The sequence below is a fragment of the Pristiophorus japonicus genome, chromosome 1 (genome assembly GCF_044704955.1).
Source record: "Pristiophorus japonicus isolate sPriJap1 chromosome 1, sPriJap1.hap1, whole genome shotgun sequence".
Lineage (NCBI taxonomy): Eukaryota > Metazoa > Chordata > Chondrichthyes > Pristiophoridae > Pristiophorus > Pristiophorus japonicus.
The window spans coordinates 117,207,992-117,227,514 of NC_091977.1; the positions used below are offsets into that span (position 1 = coordinate 117,207,992).

General features: G+C 44.6%; 1 protein-coding gene and 1 long non-coding RNA gene across 2 annotated transcripts in view; one reads left to right on the forward strand and one right to left on the reverse strand.

Moving 5' to 3' along the window:
* Nucleotides 1-19,523, forward strand: part of LOC139265549 (guanine nucleotide-binding protein G(q) subunit alpha) — a 285,119-nt gene that overhangs the window by 244,102 nt on the left and 21,494 nt on the right. The window contains exon 6 of the mRNA XM_070882620.1: nt 9,612-9,765. Coding sequence (XP_070738721.1) covers nt 9,612-9,765 — 154 coding nt within the window. The remainder of the gene's footprint in view (nt 1-9,611; nt 9,766-19,523) is intronic.
* The window catches only part of LOC139265574 (uncharacterized), a 72,258-nt gene continuing 60,477 nt past the window's right edge, over nt 7,743-19,523 (reverse strand). Inside the window, exon 2 of the long non-coding RNA XR_011593580.1 lies at nt 7,743-8,978. This is a non-coding gene — a long non-coding RNA (uncharacterized lncRNA). The remainder of the gene's footprint in view (nt 8,979-19,523) is intronic.

Below are 19,523 nucleotides of genomic sequence, written 5' to 3' on the forward strand. Positions count from 1 at the left end.
GAGGCGGAGAGGTTTAGGCAGGGAATTCCAGAGCTTAGGGCCTAGGCAATAGAAGGCACGGCCACCAAGGATTGAGCAATTATAATTAAGGATGCTCAAGAGGGCAGAATTAAAGGACGCAGATGTCTCGTGAAGTATGGGGGGAGGGGCAGGGGCAGTGGTGGTGGGTGTTGTAGTTGGGATGGAGGAGATTAGAGATGGGGAGGGGGGAGGGCATGGAGGAGTTTGAAAACAAGGATGAGAATTTTGAAATCGAGGCTTAGTTAACCGGGAGCCAATGTAGGTCAGCAAGCAGACGGGTGATGGGTGAACGGGACTTGGTGCGAGTTAGGACACAGACAGCTGAGTTTTGGATGCTCTCAAGTTTACATAGGATAGAATGTGAGAGGCCACCCAGGAGTGCATTCGAATAGTCAAGTTTAGAGGTACAAAGGCAAGGATAAGGGTTTCAGCAGCGGATGAGCTAAGGGAAGGGTGGAGACAGGCGATGTTAAGGATGTGGAAATAGGTGGTCTTAGTTCTTTGGTCGGAATCTCACTTCAGGGTCAATTATCACACCATGGTTGTGAAAAGTGTGGTTCAGCCTCAGACGGATGTTAGGGAGAGAGATGGAGTCAGTGGCGGTGACTGACAACAATGTCTTTGGTCTTCCCAATATTTAATGGGAGAACATTTTTGCTCATCCAGTACTGGATGTCAGACAATCAGTGTGACAATTTAGAGACCGTGTAGGAGTCAAGAAAAAGTGATGGTGAGGTAGAGCTGGATGTTGTCAACATACCTGTGGAAACTGATGCTGAGTTTTCGGATGATGTCACCAAGGGGCAACATATAGATGAGAAATAGGAGGGGACCAAGGATAGATCCCTGGGGGACACCAGAGGTAATGATATGGGAGTGGGAAGAGAAGCCATTGCAGGTGATTCTCTGGCTACCATTATATTGACAAGAATGGAACTGGGCGAGTGCAATCTCACCCAGCTGGACAACAGTGGAGAGGCACTGGAGGAGGATGGAGTGGTCAACCGTGTCAAAGACTACAGACAGGTCCAAGAGGACGAGGAGGGATAGTTTACCTTTGTCACAGTCACAAAGGATGTCATTTGTGACTTTGATGAGAGCCTTTGAAACCAACAGTAACTTCGGGATTAGGCGAAGGCGCATGCGGAAATCATAAAGTTGTAGTCTGTCAGTGACGGTTCTGAAACTGGCTGCGCTCTCTCCGCGCCCACCCCCCTCCATAGACACACACACAGCTGGCAATCAATGAAATCTCGTAAATCACTGAAACTGCCGAAAACTTCGGCTCTTCTGCGGTAATTACGCTGATAAATTTCCCACTAAAAGTTAGAGCCAAAGGGATTAAGTGTAACTGGGGTTTTAACAGCATATTGACAACTAAACAAATTTTAAGGATCTGGAAAACTAATTTTAATGTTGTGCAGTATGAAATTTGTCGATTTTAATAAAAAATTTAACTTTTTAAGGAACTTTTCCCCAAAAATTATCATTTTAAACAATGTTGTCAATGTTATTTTAGGTTTGCCATTTCCACATGTGAGAACCCCAATCAGTCTTTTGCTCCCTCTAATTATTTTAAAAAGTTAGAATTTTCAGAGCTTACTCACTTCCTTGTTCGCTGTCTGTGAGAATTCTGCCTTTTGATTGGCTGTTTAGACATCCTGTTGACTATACAGCAATTTGAACAAGGCAAACCCCACTATAGTCAATTGAATTGAAGGTCAGAAAACCCGAACTTCTCAACACAAATTGTGGGCTCCTTGTACAAAGTATACATGGGAACCAGCAACAAAAACACCGTTGTTTTGCTGCTGACTGCAAATTCCGGGCCAACATTTTGAGTTGTAATTCAGTTCAGTGCTGAAGATGACAAATGGCATGTTTGCAATCCTGCACTCTTGTATTATTGTGCATTTCTGAACACGTAGCACTCCAAAAATGGTTTCCCTGACTTTAATTGTGCTTCCCAGGAAGTGAATTACCGTGCATTATATTGAGGAAGGATGAAAGAAATGTTATGTATTGAATGGTTACATCTGGATGCCAAAATATTTATTTGTTGTTTGTTGTGTGTTTGGTACCATTTGAAACCAACTGGATCTTTGATCACAAAATAAAGCTGCTGGCCTACGTCTATACTGAATGTTTCCCTTTCTGTTTATCTTCCTTCCCACAGCTTTGTTCTCCACTGTAGGTCATTGCTCAGAACTCACTTGTCTCTGTCTTGATGCATCATCACTCTCTGCTTGCTTGCATATCTTTGTGTTGGTCGATATTTTCTGTGTGTTGTGGTTTCCTGAATTGTCATGGTGGCCACTCTGGCTGCTTTTCTTTGCTGCTCACAGTTAAAAGCTTGTGTGGGCTATTTTATCCCCTTCGAACTCCAATAGTTCCTCTCAATGAATATCTAGCGCAAAATGTAAAAATTGTGACACTGTTATCCCACCCAAATGACTGATGTTTATGTGTAAGCCTGTACAGAGAGTGCTGGGCTGTGGGAACATCACAGCCCAGCCTCATCTAACATCCACAAATGCTCACTTCTATTGATGAATCGGTGGATGGCAGTCGAAAGACAACAAAGACAAAAAGGAAATAACAGCAGAGCTGCTGAAAGTAAGAAAAAAACACAAATGTGCAATTATACAGTGCAGTTAACACAGAAAAAATATCCCAAGGTGTTTCACATGCATAGGGGAGAAAAATAGATGGTAATTCAAGGGAGAAGATATTAGGAGGTGATCAAATATTTGGTCAGAGTTGTTTTTTGACGGACTTAAAAGGGTTAGGGGGAGGATTAGTAGCAGAGGACCAGGTGGCTGAAGGCACAATTGCCAATGGATGGCAAGAGGGTGGTGGGGTGGTCCAGTGGCAGAGGAGGGGTGAGTTTGTGGAAAGGGCTGTAGTGCTGGCAAAGGTTATAGAGATAGGGAAGGGCAAGCCCACGGAGAAATTTAAACACAAGGATGAGAAAATTAAAATTGAGATGTAGGTCAGCAATGACAGAAGTGATGAGTGAATGGGACTTAGTGCAGCAAACATTTAGATGAGCTGAAGTTCATATTGGATGGGAGTCTGGGTATTTGGCCATGAAATATTCCCAATCTGCAGGCTCAGTCTCGCAGTACAGGGTGCATCAGGGGAGTCGAGCTTAATTTAGTTGTGCAGATATAAGTTGTTTCCAGTGACCCAAAGGGGAAGTAGATGCAAAAAGTCTGAAAATACATACAAAGTTGTAGGCAAAGGGATTAACATAAAAATGTTAATCATTAACAATGATTTATTTATGTACTTATGGCAAAATGTTAAAATACATATTTTGTAAATGTTTGGTTCCACCTCATCTGGCTTTATCTCTCATCTCTCATGCTCCTCAGTATCATATTCAAAGTAGTGTCTTGATGCACCATTGCCGCATATTGTGTCATGGAATGATGGGATATATGGAACCACCACACACTGATGAATTCCAGATCTTGTGTTTGTGTGGGGAAATAACAAACGAGTTGGCATTTCTCCACTGCTAGGGAAGGAATTGTCAGTGAGCTGCGCTAACATATCTCTCACTATAAAGGTTTAGAGTAACCATGAGCAGTGAACAAGTTGCTGCTGATCCTCTTGGTGGTGCATACAAGATGAGGAGAGGCCCAATAAAGGAAAGAGGACAAACTAAGTTTATAAAAGAGAAGCTGTTTTACAAAAAAACAATTGCATTATATTATTACAGTAACAAATTACGTCCATTCATTTTGTGGAGGGAAAGGCATGTGACCTTGTCGCAATTTAAAAAGAACTTCCAAAGATTTTGTGTGCTAAATCTATTGAACTGTTCACAAAAGAAAGGGGATCATTTCAGTGTAGTGCAGATTTGCTATTCTGGTGTGAGATCCAATTTCTCCTGTTGAGGAAATGCAGGCTGCAAACAAACTTGTCTATGTAACATAGTAGTGAGAATCGCCACTGTTCCATCTGGGCACCAAATGTGAACGCATGAAAGGAAACTCTTTTGACAGATCATCAGTGGAGAGATTTTCAGAATTGATGTGAAAATATAAAGAGGCAATTTGAATAAAAGGGAGCAATACTGGAATATTTTGAATTCTGCTGTGGATAAATGCTTGTTTATTGTTACAAAAGCTCTGTTTGTACAAGCAAACAAAGCTATCATTGATGATTGGAGGTTATGGGCTCTGATTTTAACGGGAGTTCAGAAACAGTGCATGCGGACCCCAAAGTGAGCGGCATACCTGGGAGCGAAATTGACACTAAGACTGAGACGATTTTAATGGCTGAGCGTATTTACATGCCACCAAAACTGCCAGGAACTCGTCGGGTGACAGCTGCCCAGCTGTTAAAATCATGCCAGTGGGAGGCAGATGCTGAGGACCAGAATGAACAGTCCCTGGGACTCTGGAAGACCAGTTATCATTTGCACCACGAATACAGCTATTCCACCTACTAAATTCGGATGTGTATGAATCCCCAAATATGGAGCCTTGCTTATTAAGTCAATCTCCTCGAACATCATGCATTGGAGCAGATTACCTAAAGACATCTTTCTAAAGGTCTTTGTTTAATAGTTCGTTGACCTTCCTGTCTCCCATTATATACATCTGAGCCTTCCTTTTTTTTTGTTGGTAGCAATTCTCTATTGTTTCAACTGACTTTTTTTGTGCAGTTAATTAGTATCAAATAGATACATTTTGAGTTTGTCTTTCCTGTATTTTTAGATAAATAATTTCCCAGCTTGATCCTAAATGCTGGAAATGTGTTTCTTTGCAGCAGTATCAGCTGGTAGAATAATTATTTTTTACTTTTTTGTGTGTTTTATCGTGGGTTTGTTTTATTCAACCTTATTTTACAATTTTGGGTTTCAGCCCACTTGGCCTTGATCCATGAGGGGCCAACTCAAGGTTTCAGAAGAAAGTTCCAGACAGCAATCACTGAAAAATCAATATCCAATACTGGTGCATTAACCCATTATCTTAAACAACTGCCCTGTCTTTAGCCTGACTTTTCCCTTCAAGGGTAAACCAGCAATGTGCTCAACGCTCAGCACTACTTCCAATCAAGTCTCCAAGCTTGGAAAACCTGCCAGATGAGAATGGAATAAGTCGAGATGAGTCTTATATAGAATTATACAGAATATACAGCACAGTAACAGACAATTCGGCCCAACCAGTCCATGCTGCCATTTATGCTCCACTCGAGCCTCCTCCTATTCTTCCTCATCTACCTTCATCAGCATAACCCTCTGTTCCCTGCTCCTTCATATGCTTGTCTAGCCTCTCTTTAAATGCATCTATACTATTCGCCTCAAGCACTCCCTATGGTAGCGAATTCCACATTCTCACCATTCGCAGGGAAAATAAATTTCTTCTGAATTCCCTATTTGATTTCTTGGTCACTATCTTATATGATGGCCTTAGTTTTGCTCTTCCCTACAACTGGAAACACTCTGGGGCCGAAATTGCCCACCGCTGGAAACGCACCCTGTTTCTAGTGTTTTTACCGCCACTATGGATGAGGTGGCCTCTTGAGTGAAATTCCGCTCTTTGGCATTTTTTTTTTTCCAGCGGACCGGAAGTCACCCATAATGGGGGTGGATATGTGGCGGTGAGCACACTAGAGGGGTGGGGTGTGTAGCGTCCGCTGCTGTCAGTCATCAGCATAGTGCTGATCACATCATCACAGTGCCATGTCACCACAGCTCTCCCCTTCACTTAAATGGGAGAGCCTGCGTGATTTTTAAAGTTCGGTCCACTGGGCCACCAGGGAGGGTTTTGGCTGGGACAGTGGCCTGGCACCCAAGAGGAGGTGCCAGGCTGCCTGTTGACTGAACCCAGGGGCATAATTCCCGGCCCAATATGATAGTTGGCCGACAAAGAAAAATGGGAGCCGCACCGCCATTTCAGAAGGACACAGCCTCATGGCACCATCTGGGGAAAAAAAGCAGCTTTTGGCACCGCCCGGCGGGGGGAAGATTTTCTCAGCGGAATTTTGCCGTTGGGGGGGGGGGAACATCGGCAGTGAGCGCTCTGATGACGCACTCAGGACGGATCGGCAGCAGCGGAGCGGTAGAGGGCGGGAGCAGGTCACCGTCAGGATACCGAAGGAGCGGAATTTTGATAATGGTGGCCATTACACGAAAAATTGGCAACCATTGCACTCCGCAATGTGGCCGTTGATTTCCGGTGGTAGTAGGCCTTAAGGAAAGGGTCAATTTCGGCCCCTCTACAAAAACTTTTCATAATTTTAGGTCACCCCTCGGGCTTGTCTTTTCAAGAGAAAAGAGACCCAGCCTTGTTCATCTTTTCCTGATAGGTATAACCTCACATTCTGGGAGAAACCTTGTAAATCTTATTTGCCCCCTCTCCAGTGCCTCTATATCCGTTTTATAATATGGCAACCAGAATTGTACACAGTACTCCACAAGTGTGGTCTAACCAAGGTTCGATACAAGTTTGGCATAACTTCTCTACTTCTCAATTCTATTCCTCTAGAAATAAACCCTAGTGTTTGGTTTGCTTTTTTATGGCCGTACCAACCTGCATCACTACTTTTAGTGATTGATGTATTTTTACTCTTGAATTCCCTTTATTCCTATACCCATTTAGATTCTTACTTTCCAACTAATATGTGATCTGTTTATTTTCTTACCAAAATTTAATACCTAACACTTATCTGTGTTGAAATTCATTTGCCAATTAAATGCCTATTCTGCAAGTTTATTGATGTCGTCTTATAATTTGTTGCAGTCCTTCTCAGTATTGACTCTTCCCCCTAATTTGGTGTCATCCACAACTTTAGAAATTGTGTTTTTGATTCCAAAGTCTAAATTGTTAATATAAATTATGAACAACAGTGGTCCCAGCATTGATCCTTATGGGACCCCACTTTCTACCTTCTGCCAGTCTGATAGCTACCCTTTACCCCATCTCTCTGCTTTCTATCTTGCAGCCAACGAGCTTTCCATTCTGCGACTTGTCCTCAGACTCCGCATACTCTAACCTTATTCATTATAAAATTGTGGGGCACCTTATCAAAGGCCTTCTGGAAATCTAGATAAATTACATTTACTGCTTACCCATGCCTATTCTCTCTGTTACCGCTTCAAAAAATTCAATGGGGTTGGTCAAGCAAGACTAACCCTTTTGGAATCCATGCTGACTATTCATTACTTATATTTTTGGTTTCTGGATGTTTTTCTATTTTCTCCTTTAGTCAGGATTGCATTATTTTTCCTACCACCGATATTAAGCTGACTGGTCTGTTATTCCTGGGCATGTTTTATCTTTTTTCTTAAATATAGGTATAACGTTAGCTATCCACCAGTTCGCTGGTACTGCACGTTTTTCTAACAAAATATTAAATGTGTAATAGTGCCTCTGTAATATCTTCAGATTCTTTTAAAATGTGTGGATATAATCTATCTGGAACAGAGATTTTATCCTCTTTGGGACGGACTTTCAGGAAGTTTGCGACTGGGTTTTTGCTGCAATTTGACCCTCCGCAGCGAAAACCTGGTTGCAAAGCCCGGGCGGGATCCTCGGCTTCCAAGTACCGCCGGGGAGAGGTGCACCGATGTGCAACGACTCGGATTGTGTTTGTGTCTGAGTTTTGGCTCTCTCCTGACCCGTACGCCCGTCCAAATAGCGACAGGTCAAACCTGTCGGTGCAGCCCTGCCAGCAGCAGTAAGTACAAAAACCTGCAAAAAAGGTAAGTTAAAGTTTTTATTTTTTTTATAACGATTGGATAGTTAAATGTTTTGTGAATGTTTTTTGGAATTTTTTTTCCTCCCCTCCCAAGGCGCCCCTCTCAGCGTTCCCGGCCCCGGACTAAATTTGGCGAACCTCATGTTTTTGCGGCGCGAATGCTTGTGCAACGTCCCCCTTACTGATGCGCTCCGGCGCAGACGTCAAGGCCAAAGGTTTGGGCTAAAAACGGTAAGTTTCACACATCACTGCCATTTTCGCCGAAAAACCCCGACAGCCGAAAATTGATTTGTTTATTTAATATTTCTCCTGGCTACCTGAAGAGGAACCTGCTTAAATGGGAAGTTTCTGACTCTATAATTGACCGTAGTACCCTCTCACTAGGGAGGTAGAAATCAGCCAGTGCTCCTTATCCATTGAGTCTGTTGGAATGTACACACATGGATGATGAAATCAGATCCAGTTCAAGTTGTACAGTCTGTCAAGGTCTAATAATCTGCCAGTATTCGTCATTTAGATTCAGATGAGGAATGACTATTTGGACAAGTAAGGAAGTGCTGCCTGTGCTCGTGGAGATGTGTGCCTTGAATCACAGCTATTGGGGAAGGTATGAAAATGAAGTGCCCGCAGATAATACCATTCCCCGTGGATGACAGACAATATTCTACTGTATCTGAGGATTGAACTTCAGTCAAAAAATCACCGTGTGTGTGTTTGTTTATAGATGTACAGGTGCAGCGTCCCAAATTCGGGACCGAGGACATTCCGGATTTTGTGTTTTTGACAGACTTTGGAACGTCTTTCTGACGTCACCCATCCGGAAACGCCCGAGCCCAGGTTTGGGTATATCCGGATTTCGGAATGTCAGAAAGGGGGGATGGGTGCTCGCTGAAGAGCTGTTCGGGTCGCCGGAATATGAGGTCATTGGGTGGGGCCCCACCGGCGTGGAGTTGTTCAGGTGGGGCCCCGCTGACGTGTTATTCGGGCGGGTCCCCGCTGCCGTGGAGTTCGGGCGGGGCCCCACCGAAGAGGAGCTGGTCGGACGGGCCGGCGAGGAGGCCCCAAGGTCGGGCAGCGGCGGTGAAGCCCAAGGTCGGACAGCGGCGAGGCGAGGCCCAAGGGCGGGCAGCGGCGGCACCTCGAGGTCGACAGGGTCCAGATTCCGGAACATTTTACAGATTCCAGACGACTCTGCCACCAATCGGTCCGGATTCCGGAACTCTGGATTTTGGACGCTGCACCTGGAAAAAGCAATGTTTTTCATTGAGATCACTCGAAGTTGTAAAATAACAAAATCAGTATTTAATCACAGGTCTATTTCACACTGAAGCTTTTCCAGTGTTCCAGTGGTTTCCAGGGTTAGCCTGGAAAATTAATCTCCTGAAGATGGCAATGTAAACGGGAACAATATTGGGGAGATGGAGCAAAGGCGGGTAAATGGGGTTGAGGTAGAGATCAGCCATGATCTCACTGAATGGTGGAACAAGCTCATGGGACTGAATGGTCTACTCCTATTCCTATTTTCATAATAGTGGTATAGTTCCTGGTAAGCTTGCTATCTTTTTTAGTTAATCAGTAGGACTTTTAACTGCATTGGCTAACCATTGGAACACAGTTTTATATATATATGTATATAAAACTACCTTTATATGTAGGTATATTTACATTCACTCTAGCTATTATACGAATCGTCATAACTTATCAGCCATATTCTGATACCTGATTTCACAGATTTATTGTTTAAAAAAATGTATTATTCCCTCATTTGGCTTGAATCCATGTCTACAGGAATAAAGTGTAGTGCCTCAGACTAGTGTCTTAGTTCTCCTGATTACTGAGTGTGAACTTATTTGCTTCAATTTAATTCATTCCAGAATCGAATGGAGGAGAGCAAAGCACTATTTAGGACAATTATCACATATCCCTGGTTTCAGAACTCCTCAGTCATCCTCTTCTTAAACAAGAAAGATCTCTTGGAGGAGAAGATCATGTATTCTCACCTGGTTGATTATTTCCCAGAATATGATGGTAAGTAAATTATATTTAGAATTATTGCCACGGAAATTTTACAAAAGTGCAACTGGTGTAGTTTATATACTTATATAGTACTACATAGGAAGCTTTGGAAAAATAATTACTTGGTAATATCCTGCTAATTATTGAAGCAGCTGATAGAGTATTGAGATATATTGAATAGGAGTCTCTGCCAGCTTTAAAAAATCATGTGTTTCCAAGGAATCATGATTAACATTGTTTACTTTCTTTCCATTTATGTTGATTTATGGATATTAATCTTCCTGAGTAAATTGATGGTAAAGATGCAGCGTCCTGAATCCGGAATGCTCGGGACTGAGGCCGTTCCGGATTTGGCGTTTTGCCGGATTTTGGAATGTCTTTCTGACGTCATGAATCCTGAAACACCGGAGCCCAGGTTCGAGTATTTCCAGATTTAGGAATGTCAGAAAGGGAGTGGGTGCTTGTCGATGAGGTGTTCGGGTCGTCGGGTGGGGCCCCGCCACCGAGATGTTGTTAGTGTGGGCCCCACCACCGAGATATTGTTAGTGTGGGGCCCCGCCACTGAGATGTTGTTAGTGTGGGCCCCACCACCGAGATGTTGTTAGTGTGGGGCCCCACCGAGATGTTGTTAGTGTGGGGTCCCACCGAGATGTTGTTAGTGTGGGGCCCCACCGAGATGTTGTTAGTGTGGGGTCCCACCGAGATGTTGTTAGTGTGGGGTCCCACCACCGAGATGTTGTTAGTGTGGGGTCCCACCACCGAGATGTTGTTAGTGTGGGGGCCCCGCCACCGAGATGTTGTTAGTGTGGGGTCCCACCGAGATGTTGTTAGTGTGGGGCCCCACCACCGAGATGTTGTTAGTGTGGGGCCCCACCACCGAGATGTTGTTAGTGTGGGGCCCCACCACCGAGATATTGTTAGTGTGGGCCCCACCACCGAGATGTTGTTAGTGTGGGGCCCCACCACCGAGATATTGTTAGTGTGGGGCCCCGCCACCGAGATATTGTTAGTGTGGGGCCCCGCCACCGAGATATTGTTAGTGTGGGCCCCACCACCGAGATGTTGTTAGTGTGGGGCCCCGCCACCGAGATATTGTTAGTGTGGGCCCCACCACCGAGATGTTGTTAGTGTGGGGCCCCGCCACCGAGATATTGTTAGTGTGGGGCCCCACCACCGAGATGTTGTTAGTGTGGGGCCCCGCCACCGAGATATTGTTAGTGTGGGGCCCCACCACCGAGATGTTGTTAGTGTGGGCCCCACCACCGAGATGTTGCTAGTGTGGGGCCCCACCACCGAGATGTTGTTAGTGTGGGGCCCCGCCACTGAGATGTTGTTAGTGCGGGGCCCCACCACCGAGATGTTGTTAGTGTGGGGCCCCACCACCGAGATGTTGTTAGTGTGGGCCCACCACTGAGATGTTGTTAGTGTGGGCCCACCACTGAGATGTTGTTAGTGTGGGCCCACCACCGAGATGTTGTTAGTGTGGGGTCCCACCACCGAGATGTTGTTAGTGTGGTGTCCCACCACCGAGATGTTGTTAGTGTGGGGTCCCACCGAGATGTTGTTAGTGTGGGGTCCCACCGAGATGTTGTTTGTGTGGGGTCCCACCGAGATGTTGTTAGTGTGGGGTCCCACCACCGAGATGTTGTTAGTATGGGGCCCCACCGAGATGTTGTTAGTGTGGGCCCACCACCGAGATGTTGTTAGTGTGGGGTCCCACCACCGAGATGTTGTTAGTGTGGGGTCCCACCACCGAGATGTTGTTAGTGTGGGGTCCCACCACCGAGATGTTGTTAGTGTGGGCCCACCACCGAGATGTTGTTAGTGTGGGGTCCCACCACTGAGATGTTGTTAGTATGGGGCCCCACCGAGATGTTGTTTGTGTGGGGTCCCACCGAGATGTTGTTTGTGTGGGGTCCCACCACCGAGATGTTGTTAGTGTGGGGTCCCACCGAGATGTTGTTTGTGTGGGGTCCCACCGAGATGTTGTTAGTGTGGGGCCCCACCACCGAGATGTTGTTTGTGTGGGGTCCCACCACCGAGATGTTGTTAGTGTGGGGTCCCACCGAGATGTTGTTTGTGTGGGGTCCCACCGAGATGTTGTTAGTGTGGGCCCACCACCGAGATGTTGTTAGTGTGGGGCCCCACCACCGAGATGTTGTTAGTGTGGGGCCCCACCACCGAGGTGTTGTTAGTGTGGGGTCCCACCACCGAGATGTTGTTAGTGTGGTGTCCCACCACCGAGATGTTGTTAGTGTGGGGTCCCACCGAAATGTTGTTAGTGTGGGGTCCCACCGAGATGTTGTTAGTGTGGGCCCACCACCGAGATGTTGTTAGTGTGGGGCCCCACCGAGATGTTGTTAGTATGGGGCCCCGCCACCGAGATGTTGCTAGTGTGGGGCCCCACCAAGATATTGCTAGTGTGGGGCCCCACCACCGAGATGTTCGCACGGGGTCCTGCCGAGGAGATGTTCGGGCGGGGCCCCGCTACCGTGGAGGAGTTCCTTGTCTGGCCCGAGCTGGGTGGGGTCGGGCAGCTGAGGTAAAGGGGCAAAGTCAGGGCGGGCGAAGTTGGTTCGCCAAGGCGGGGTGAGTCCGGATATCGGAACATTTTCCAGTTTACAGACGACCCCGCCACGGATTGGCCCGGTGTCTGAATTCCGGAACATTCTAGATTCTGGAACTCCTGATTTTGGAGGTCGAACCTGTACTACATAGAAGTTAAAACACAAACATGCCATTCTGCCCAAATAATCCATCTTGGTGTTTATCCTCCACGTGAGCAGCAATCCTAATACAATGAATCCACCCTATTCCCATATCCCTTTTATCTCTCTCTTCATTCAGCCACCTATCTAACCTCAGAGAGAATATTGGTAAGGGGAAACAATCAGTAGTGACTCCATGGTTAGAGTTGAGGACTAAGCGAGAACTTAAAACAGTTAGGGGATTCTATGGTTAGCGGCAAACGAACAGCGCTTGCTATTCATCACGTTGACAGCTGCCCACAGAAATTTTGAGCTTGTGGTCATCGGGCATCTGATCCAGCGCAGCGCCCTCTACAGGGCATCTGTGGCATGTGGGAGCAGGACAAACAACAACGTAACTCTTCAACCTATCAGATTGAAGAATCCTCATTGAGCCACGCAGAGTCTAACCAGGAAGTACAAATTAGATTTAATTCATTGTAAAATCATGTACAGAAAGCGAAATAGAGGGGAAAAGAAAGATGGGATTAAGAGAGAGGGATAAGAGGCAGAAAGAAAAAGACAAAAACATATTTTAAATTAAAACAAAAAATATCTAACATTAATTAAATTCTGGAGAAATGAGACTCCACGCTTCTAAAATTATATTTTCAGTGATAAAGATGTTGTTTGGCCGTATTTATGACTTGTCACTAATGTTCCTCTATGGCTGTACACCAATTGGAAGGTCCCATGCAGGTCGCTCACCAGCTGTTGCCGCTGAAAAAGATGCCACACATCAAATTTAAAAGGCCCACGCACCGAAAAAAAAAATTAGAAGGAACATTGTTCAGCATGCTGTTAAAAGTTCAGTGAATGCAACAGTCTTTTTCTGCTGTTTTTAGTGAGTAACTACTGGGTAAGCACAGCAACATCACACCTTTGCATATATTTCATTGCCGAGTCTCTCGGCAAGGTACCGGTGTCGCGTCAGCTTGTGGAGGAGATGAGTAACTTGCACAGCAGCTTCTTGATTTCTGTGTTTTACTGCGCATGTGCGGACTCCAGAAGTTGCTGACCGATTTACTCCATAATAACGGTGAGCGCTATTACTGCTCTTACTCTCAACACAATATCCGGGCCATTAGTTGGATAAAAAAATAATCTAAAGTCTAATGGAATGTTGCCTTTATAACCAGAGGACTAGAATATAAAGGTGTGGGGGGCGGTTGGATCAGTTATTTTGCTACAACTATACAAAGCCCTGGTTAGACTACACCTGGAGTACTTGTGTACAGTTCTGGGCATTACACCTTTGATGAGATATATTGAGTTTGGAAGGAGTGCAGTGCAGGTTCACCAGAATGTTACCAGGGCTCCAAAGGTTAGATTATGAGGAGTAATTACATAAACTAGGCTTGTATTCCCTGGATATAGAAGGTTAAGGGGTGATTTGATTGAGAGAGTAGATAAAGAGAAACCTTTTCTGCTGGTGGGGAGTCTTCGACAAAGGGACATAAGCATAAAATCAGAGCCAGGCTATTCAGGAGAGAAGTTAGAAAACACTTCACACAAAGGATGGTAGAAGTGTGGAACTCTGTCCCAAAAAATGCAGTAAATGCTAGCTCAATTACTCATTTTAAATCTGAGATCAATAGATTTTTGCTACAAAAGAATATGGAGCCAAGGCAGGTGGATGGAGTTAAGATGCAGATCAACCATGATCGAATTGAATGGCGAAACAGGCTTGAGGGGCTGAATGGCCTACTCCTGGTGGTCTTATATATTGTCATGGTCCCTGCTTCACTCACTAACTCCAGCAGTGCGTTCCACAGCCTCATAACACATTGTAGATTTTTTTTTTTTAAGTTTCTCTCACTCGCTGTTGCCATCAACCCTTGCGGCAACAAACCCAACAAGTTGGATTATGATTCCTGAATAGTGTGCCACAGTACAAAAGTTTTTCTCAACATCTTACATCTATTTTATTCTTGATTTCAGTTTACATTGTGGCTAACCATCGACTGGCTCACTTGCTTCTGTTTCTGCTTTTTTATTAACCTTTTCTAAGTGTCCCGTATCTGTACTGTGTCAGCAAAAGTTGGTTAGGCTATATGACTGACTGCAGTGTACTAACTGGTTAAATCACTTGTTCGTGATGCCTGTGTTAGCCATTTTATACTAAATCTACAGTACATTACTTCCATTTGGGATATAATGCCAAAAGAACACATTTGTTCACTGTGTAGTTTTGTCTGGAAATTCTCTACACTTGAACATGTTTGACATGACATGGAGATGTTTGGTGAACACGTTATTGAAATTTTCAATACTTTGTGTTTTAAAAAAAAGATTTCAGCTGTAGGTTGTGTATTCTCAATGACCTTCTACCAGCTGACCACACCTGTAAGGTAATTGACAACTTTCCCTTTCACCAAAGAAGCCAGGAAGAGTTTTTCTCTATTCACATTGTGCACAACCTGAGCATTCATCGCATCCATCTGGACAGTTTCAGAATAGTGCAAAGGAAAGCTCAAGCAGGTCATGCCATCGTCAAAATCAGCAAGGTTGACCTCATCGCACAGGTGCAAGGAAGTAATGATGATAGTCACTCAATGTTGGAAGCATTTGGAAAAAAAACATAAGAGGAAAGATGAGGAAAATAATTACGCCGTTGAGTTGTGATCTGGAATGCACTGCCTGAAAATGGGGTGGAAGCCGATTCAATAATAACTTTCAAAAGGTAATTGGACAAATACTTAAAAAGGAAAAAAAAATGCTGGGCTGTTGGGAAAGAGTAGGGGGAGTGTGGGACTAATCAGATAGCTCTTTGAGAGCCAACACAGGCACGATGGGATGAATGATCTCCTGTGCTGTACAATTCTTTTCTATATAAGCTCATTTAACATGGGGAAGCCTCCCGTGGCATTTCACAGGAGCGTAAACAGACAGAAATGGATACCGAGGCAAAGGAGATATTAGGACAGGTTAGTAAAAGCTTATTCAGAGATAAGTTTTGAGGAGGGTCTTGAAGGAGTAGAGAGGTGGAGATTTGGGGAGGATATTCTAGAGTTTGGAGCATAGAAGGCTGAAGCCACAGCCGCCAATGGTAGGGTTGAAGCCACAGCTGCCAATGGTAGGGTAGAGGGAGTGGATATGCAAAAGAGACCAGAGTAGGAAGAACGCAGAGTTCTTGGAGGGTTGTAGGACTGGAGGAGGTTACAAAGATAGGGACATGTGAGGTCACGGAGGGATTTAAAAACGAGAATGAGAATTTAAAAATCGAGATGTTGGTGGATCAGAAGTCAATGTAGCACAGGGGTGATGGGGGAAGGGGACCTGGTACAAGTTAGGGTGTGAGCAGCAGAGTTTTGGATGAGCTCAATTTTATGGAGGGTGGAAGCTGGGAGGCCGGCCAGGAGGGCATTAGAATAGTGAAGTTCAGAGGTAACAAAAGCATGGATTAGAGTTTCAACAGCAGATAAGCTACGGCAGAGGTGGAGATGGTTGATGTTACGGAGGTGGAGTAGACAGTTTTTAATGATGGAAGGGATATGGGGTTGGAGCTCAGCTCGAGGTCAGATAGGATGGCGAGGTTGCGAACCGTCTGGTTCAGCCAGACACACTGGTCAGGAAGGGGGAACAAAAAGATGATAAGGGAATGGAGTTTGTGGCGGAGGCTGAAGACGATGGCTTTGATCTTCCTAGTGTTCAATTGGAAGAAATTGCGGCCGATCCAGGACTGGATGCTACATGATCAGTAGCTGCGGAATTATCGTGGTGAATAGAGAGCCAAAAGCTGGATAGTTGTGATTTCGTAAGTGAGTTGAAGAGAGTTTTTTCCACGGGCAAACAAAGAAGGAATTAAGGTTGGGGAAGGGGGTGGAGGGGTGGGGGGTGGGGCGGGTGCAGGGGACCTGGGTGGAGAGAGATACAAGGTAGTGGTCAGATATGGCCTTATCTGCAATTGACACAATGGGAGTGGCGAGGCTACGAGAGATGGCAAGATCAAGAGGATAGTCGTGAATATGGGTTAGGGAGTTTACATGGATTAAGGGGGGGATAGGAGAGTCGTGAACTCAGAAGAGAGAGAGTATGATGAATTGAGATGGAGATTGAAATCACCAAGGATGAGAAGTCATTGGGTGCAGAGGCTGAGGGAGGAAAGCAGTGACGATATCTCAGTGATAACATTTTTATGGTACTTAGGTTGGTGGTCGAGAATGAGAATTTTAAATGAGAGGTGAGAGGGGTGGAACAAGGTGAGATGCTCAAAGGAGGAGAAAGTGCCAGAGAAATACGGGGGCAGACCCAAGTGTGATTTGCTGCTGAGAGCCACACCACCACCACGGCGGTCTGAACAAGGCAAGTGGTGGAAGATACAGCCAGGCGGAGAGGCTTCATATAGGTTAAGGTATTATCACTCCTCAGCCAAGTTTCCGTCAGCGCCATGGTATCGATGCAATCAATCACGATAAGCTCATGGATGGCAAGGGCCTTGTTCACAAGTGAATGGACATTCTGGAGGGAGATGCAGAGAGGGTCAGTGATGGCTAGTCCACTGGCAGCGTCGACAAGGTCAGCACTGGGAGGGGTGAGTTTGACAGGAGGAGATTGGCAAGATTAGCCCCCAGCAGGTGCGCTGGGTGAGAAGGTCGGCGAGAGAGTAGGATGGGACAGTTGGGCTAGTTATTCATGAGGCAGTGACAAGTGCCACGGTGGCCCCTTCGAAGGATGCCCCTTCATAAGATGCTGAGAGGCATAGAGGGAAACCATAAACTGGATAGCTAAGAGTGGAACCAGGTGAGGGCTGTCTCACCAAGCTGGACAAAGCTAACCATAATTGGCCTCATTACTTCTCTCCTCTTGTGCAAATTTCATGTAACCTCTCATTAGTCATTCTTGTGCAACCAATTTTCGTGCAGCTGCAACAGCATAACTGAAATATCTCCAGTCATCTTACTGAACGTCCAGTTTTCACATTCATACAATGTTGTTGACCACATGTGACATTTAAATACTCTATTGCTTATCATCAGCTTAATTTTACAGTTGTATAAAAATATCTGCAAGTTGTTCAAGGACTCGGTTGTTGTCTTCTGTTAAATTTGTATTGTAAAAAGCTCTCCCAAGTGTAGTTTATTGATGAGGACTCGAATTGAATTGTTACCAGTGGCCTTGTCATGAATATTTTTGTAATCAAATTGAAAAGGTCAAGCACGTTGGCAAATTTATGTAAAGTTTTGTTGTAACAATGATTGAAACAAAGATAATCTTCATAATTACATTTATCTATCATATCAGCTCATTTGCTGCTGAAACCCACATCCATGCCTTTGTTACCTCTAGACTTGACTATTCCAATGCATTCCTGGCTGGCCTCCCATGTTCTACCCTACGCAAACTTGAGGTCATCCAAAACTCGACAGCCTGTGTCCCAACTCGCACTAAGTCCTGTTCACCCATCATCCCTCTGCTCATGATGAAGCAACACACCGATTTTCAAAATTCTCATCCTTGTTTTCAAATCCTTCCATGGCCTTGCCCCTCCCCATCTCTCTCATCTCCTCCAGCACCCGCCCCCCGGAGAAATTTGTGCTTCTCTAATTCTGGTCTCTTGAGCATCCTTGATATTAATTTCTCAACCATTGGTGGCCGTGCCATCTGCTGCCTAGCCCTAACTCTGGACTTCTCTCCCTAAACCAATACAATATCATCATCATAGGCGGTCCCTCGAAATCGAGGAAGACTTGCTTCCACTCAAGTGAGTTCTTAGGTGACTGAACAGTCCAATACGGGAATTACAGTCTCTGTCACAAGTGGGATAGACAGTCGTTGAAGGAAAGGGTGGGTGGGAAGACTGGTTTACCGCACGCTCCTTCCACTGCCTGCGCTTGCTTTCTGCATGCTCTCGTCGCAATACATTATGTATCTGGTGTAAAGATATTTGAGTCCTAATTAATGACAAATGTGCAACTATGATAAGTAAGTTAATGGATATTCAGTAGCGGCGCAAATAGAAAGGTTAATCATTGTTTAGATTAAGACATTAATTTAATAGGATTAAGATATCAGTAAGATCATCTATGAACTATATATTCTATTTTTTGTAATTTTCATGTAATGTGTGCAAAGAATTTGTAGAAATGTTCCTTGCCAGAACAGATTATCCTTACCCTGCAGGTGGCAGTAATACACTGAAAAGGTGACATGGCTGTGCAAATATAAAAAACTGGAAAAAGGCACTAATGGAAATGCACACAAACTTTAAGTTCTTCTCTTTTTAATTAATGAGAAGAAATAGGTAATCTTGGCACTCCAATGCAGTACTGTGGAAGTGCTGCATTGTCAGAAGTGCTGTCCTTTGGGTGAGGTTTAAAACTGAGGCCCGAGCAGTCTGTTCTGATGGTTGAGCTAGATGTTAAAGATTCTGTTGCATGATTCAAAGATGATCAGAGACAAGAACTTAGCTAACATTCCTTCTTCAGCCAATATCACTAAAAACAGAAGTTAATACAGTAGCAGGGAGTTCAATTACTATCAGATTTTATCATTGATGTAAGAGAGGTCAGCACGAACTGTATAGCATCTGTTGTTAAAGTCAGTCAGCAACAAATGAGAAAGATTTCATAACTTAAAAAAACATGCTGTTTAATATTCAGCCATTTTCACTGTCTGGGAACTTCCTGTTGAGACAAAATTACACTGATATCAAAACATTTCCCTCAAAGGGAAATAGATCTTGAAATAATTACTAAATCATCAACAACTATAAAATCTATGTACACTGTAAAGGTTTCAGAATTAACAGTTCAAGCCACAGATAGATAAAATCATTGCTGTTGGTTTTCTCATTACTCCACCAATTCTTGTTTCGCATAGTTGGGGAATTTAAATTCGGTTGATTAAATAAATCTGGAATAAAAGCTAGTATGAGTAATGGTGACCATGAAAGTACTGGATTGTCGTAAAAACCCATCTGGTTCACTAATGTCCTTTTAGGGAAGGAAATCTACAGTCCTTACCTGGTCTGGGCCTATATGTGACTCCAGACCCACAGCAATGTGGTTGACTCTTAGCTGC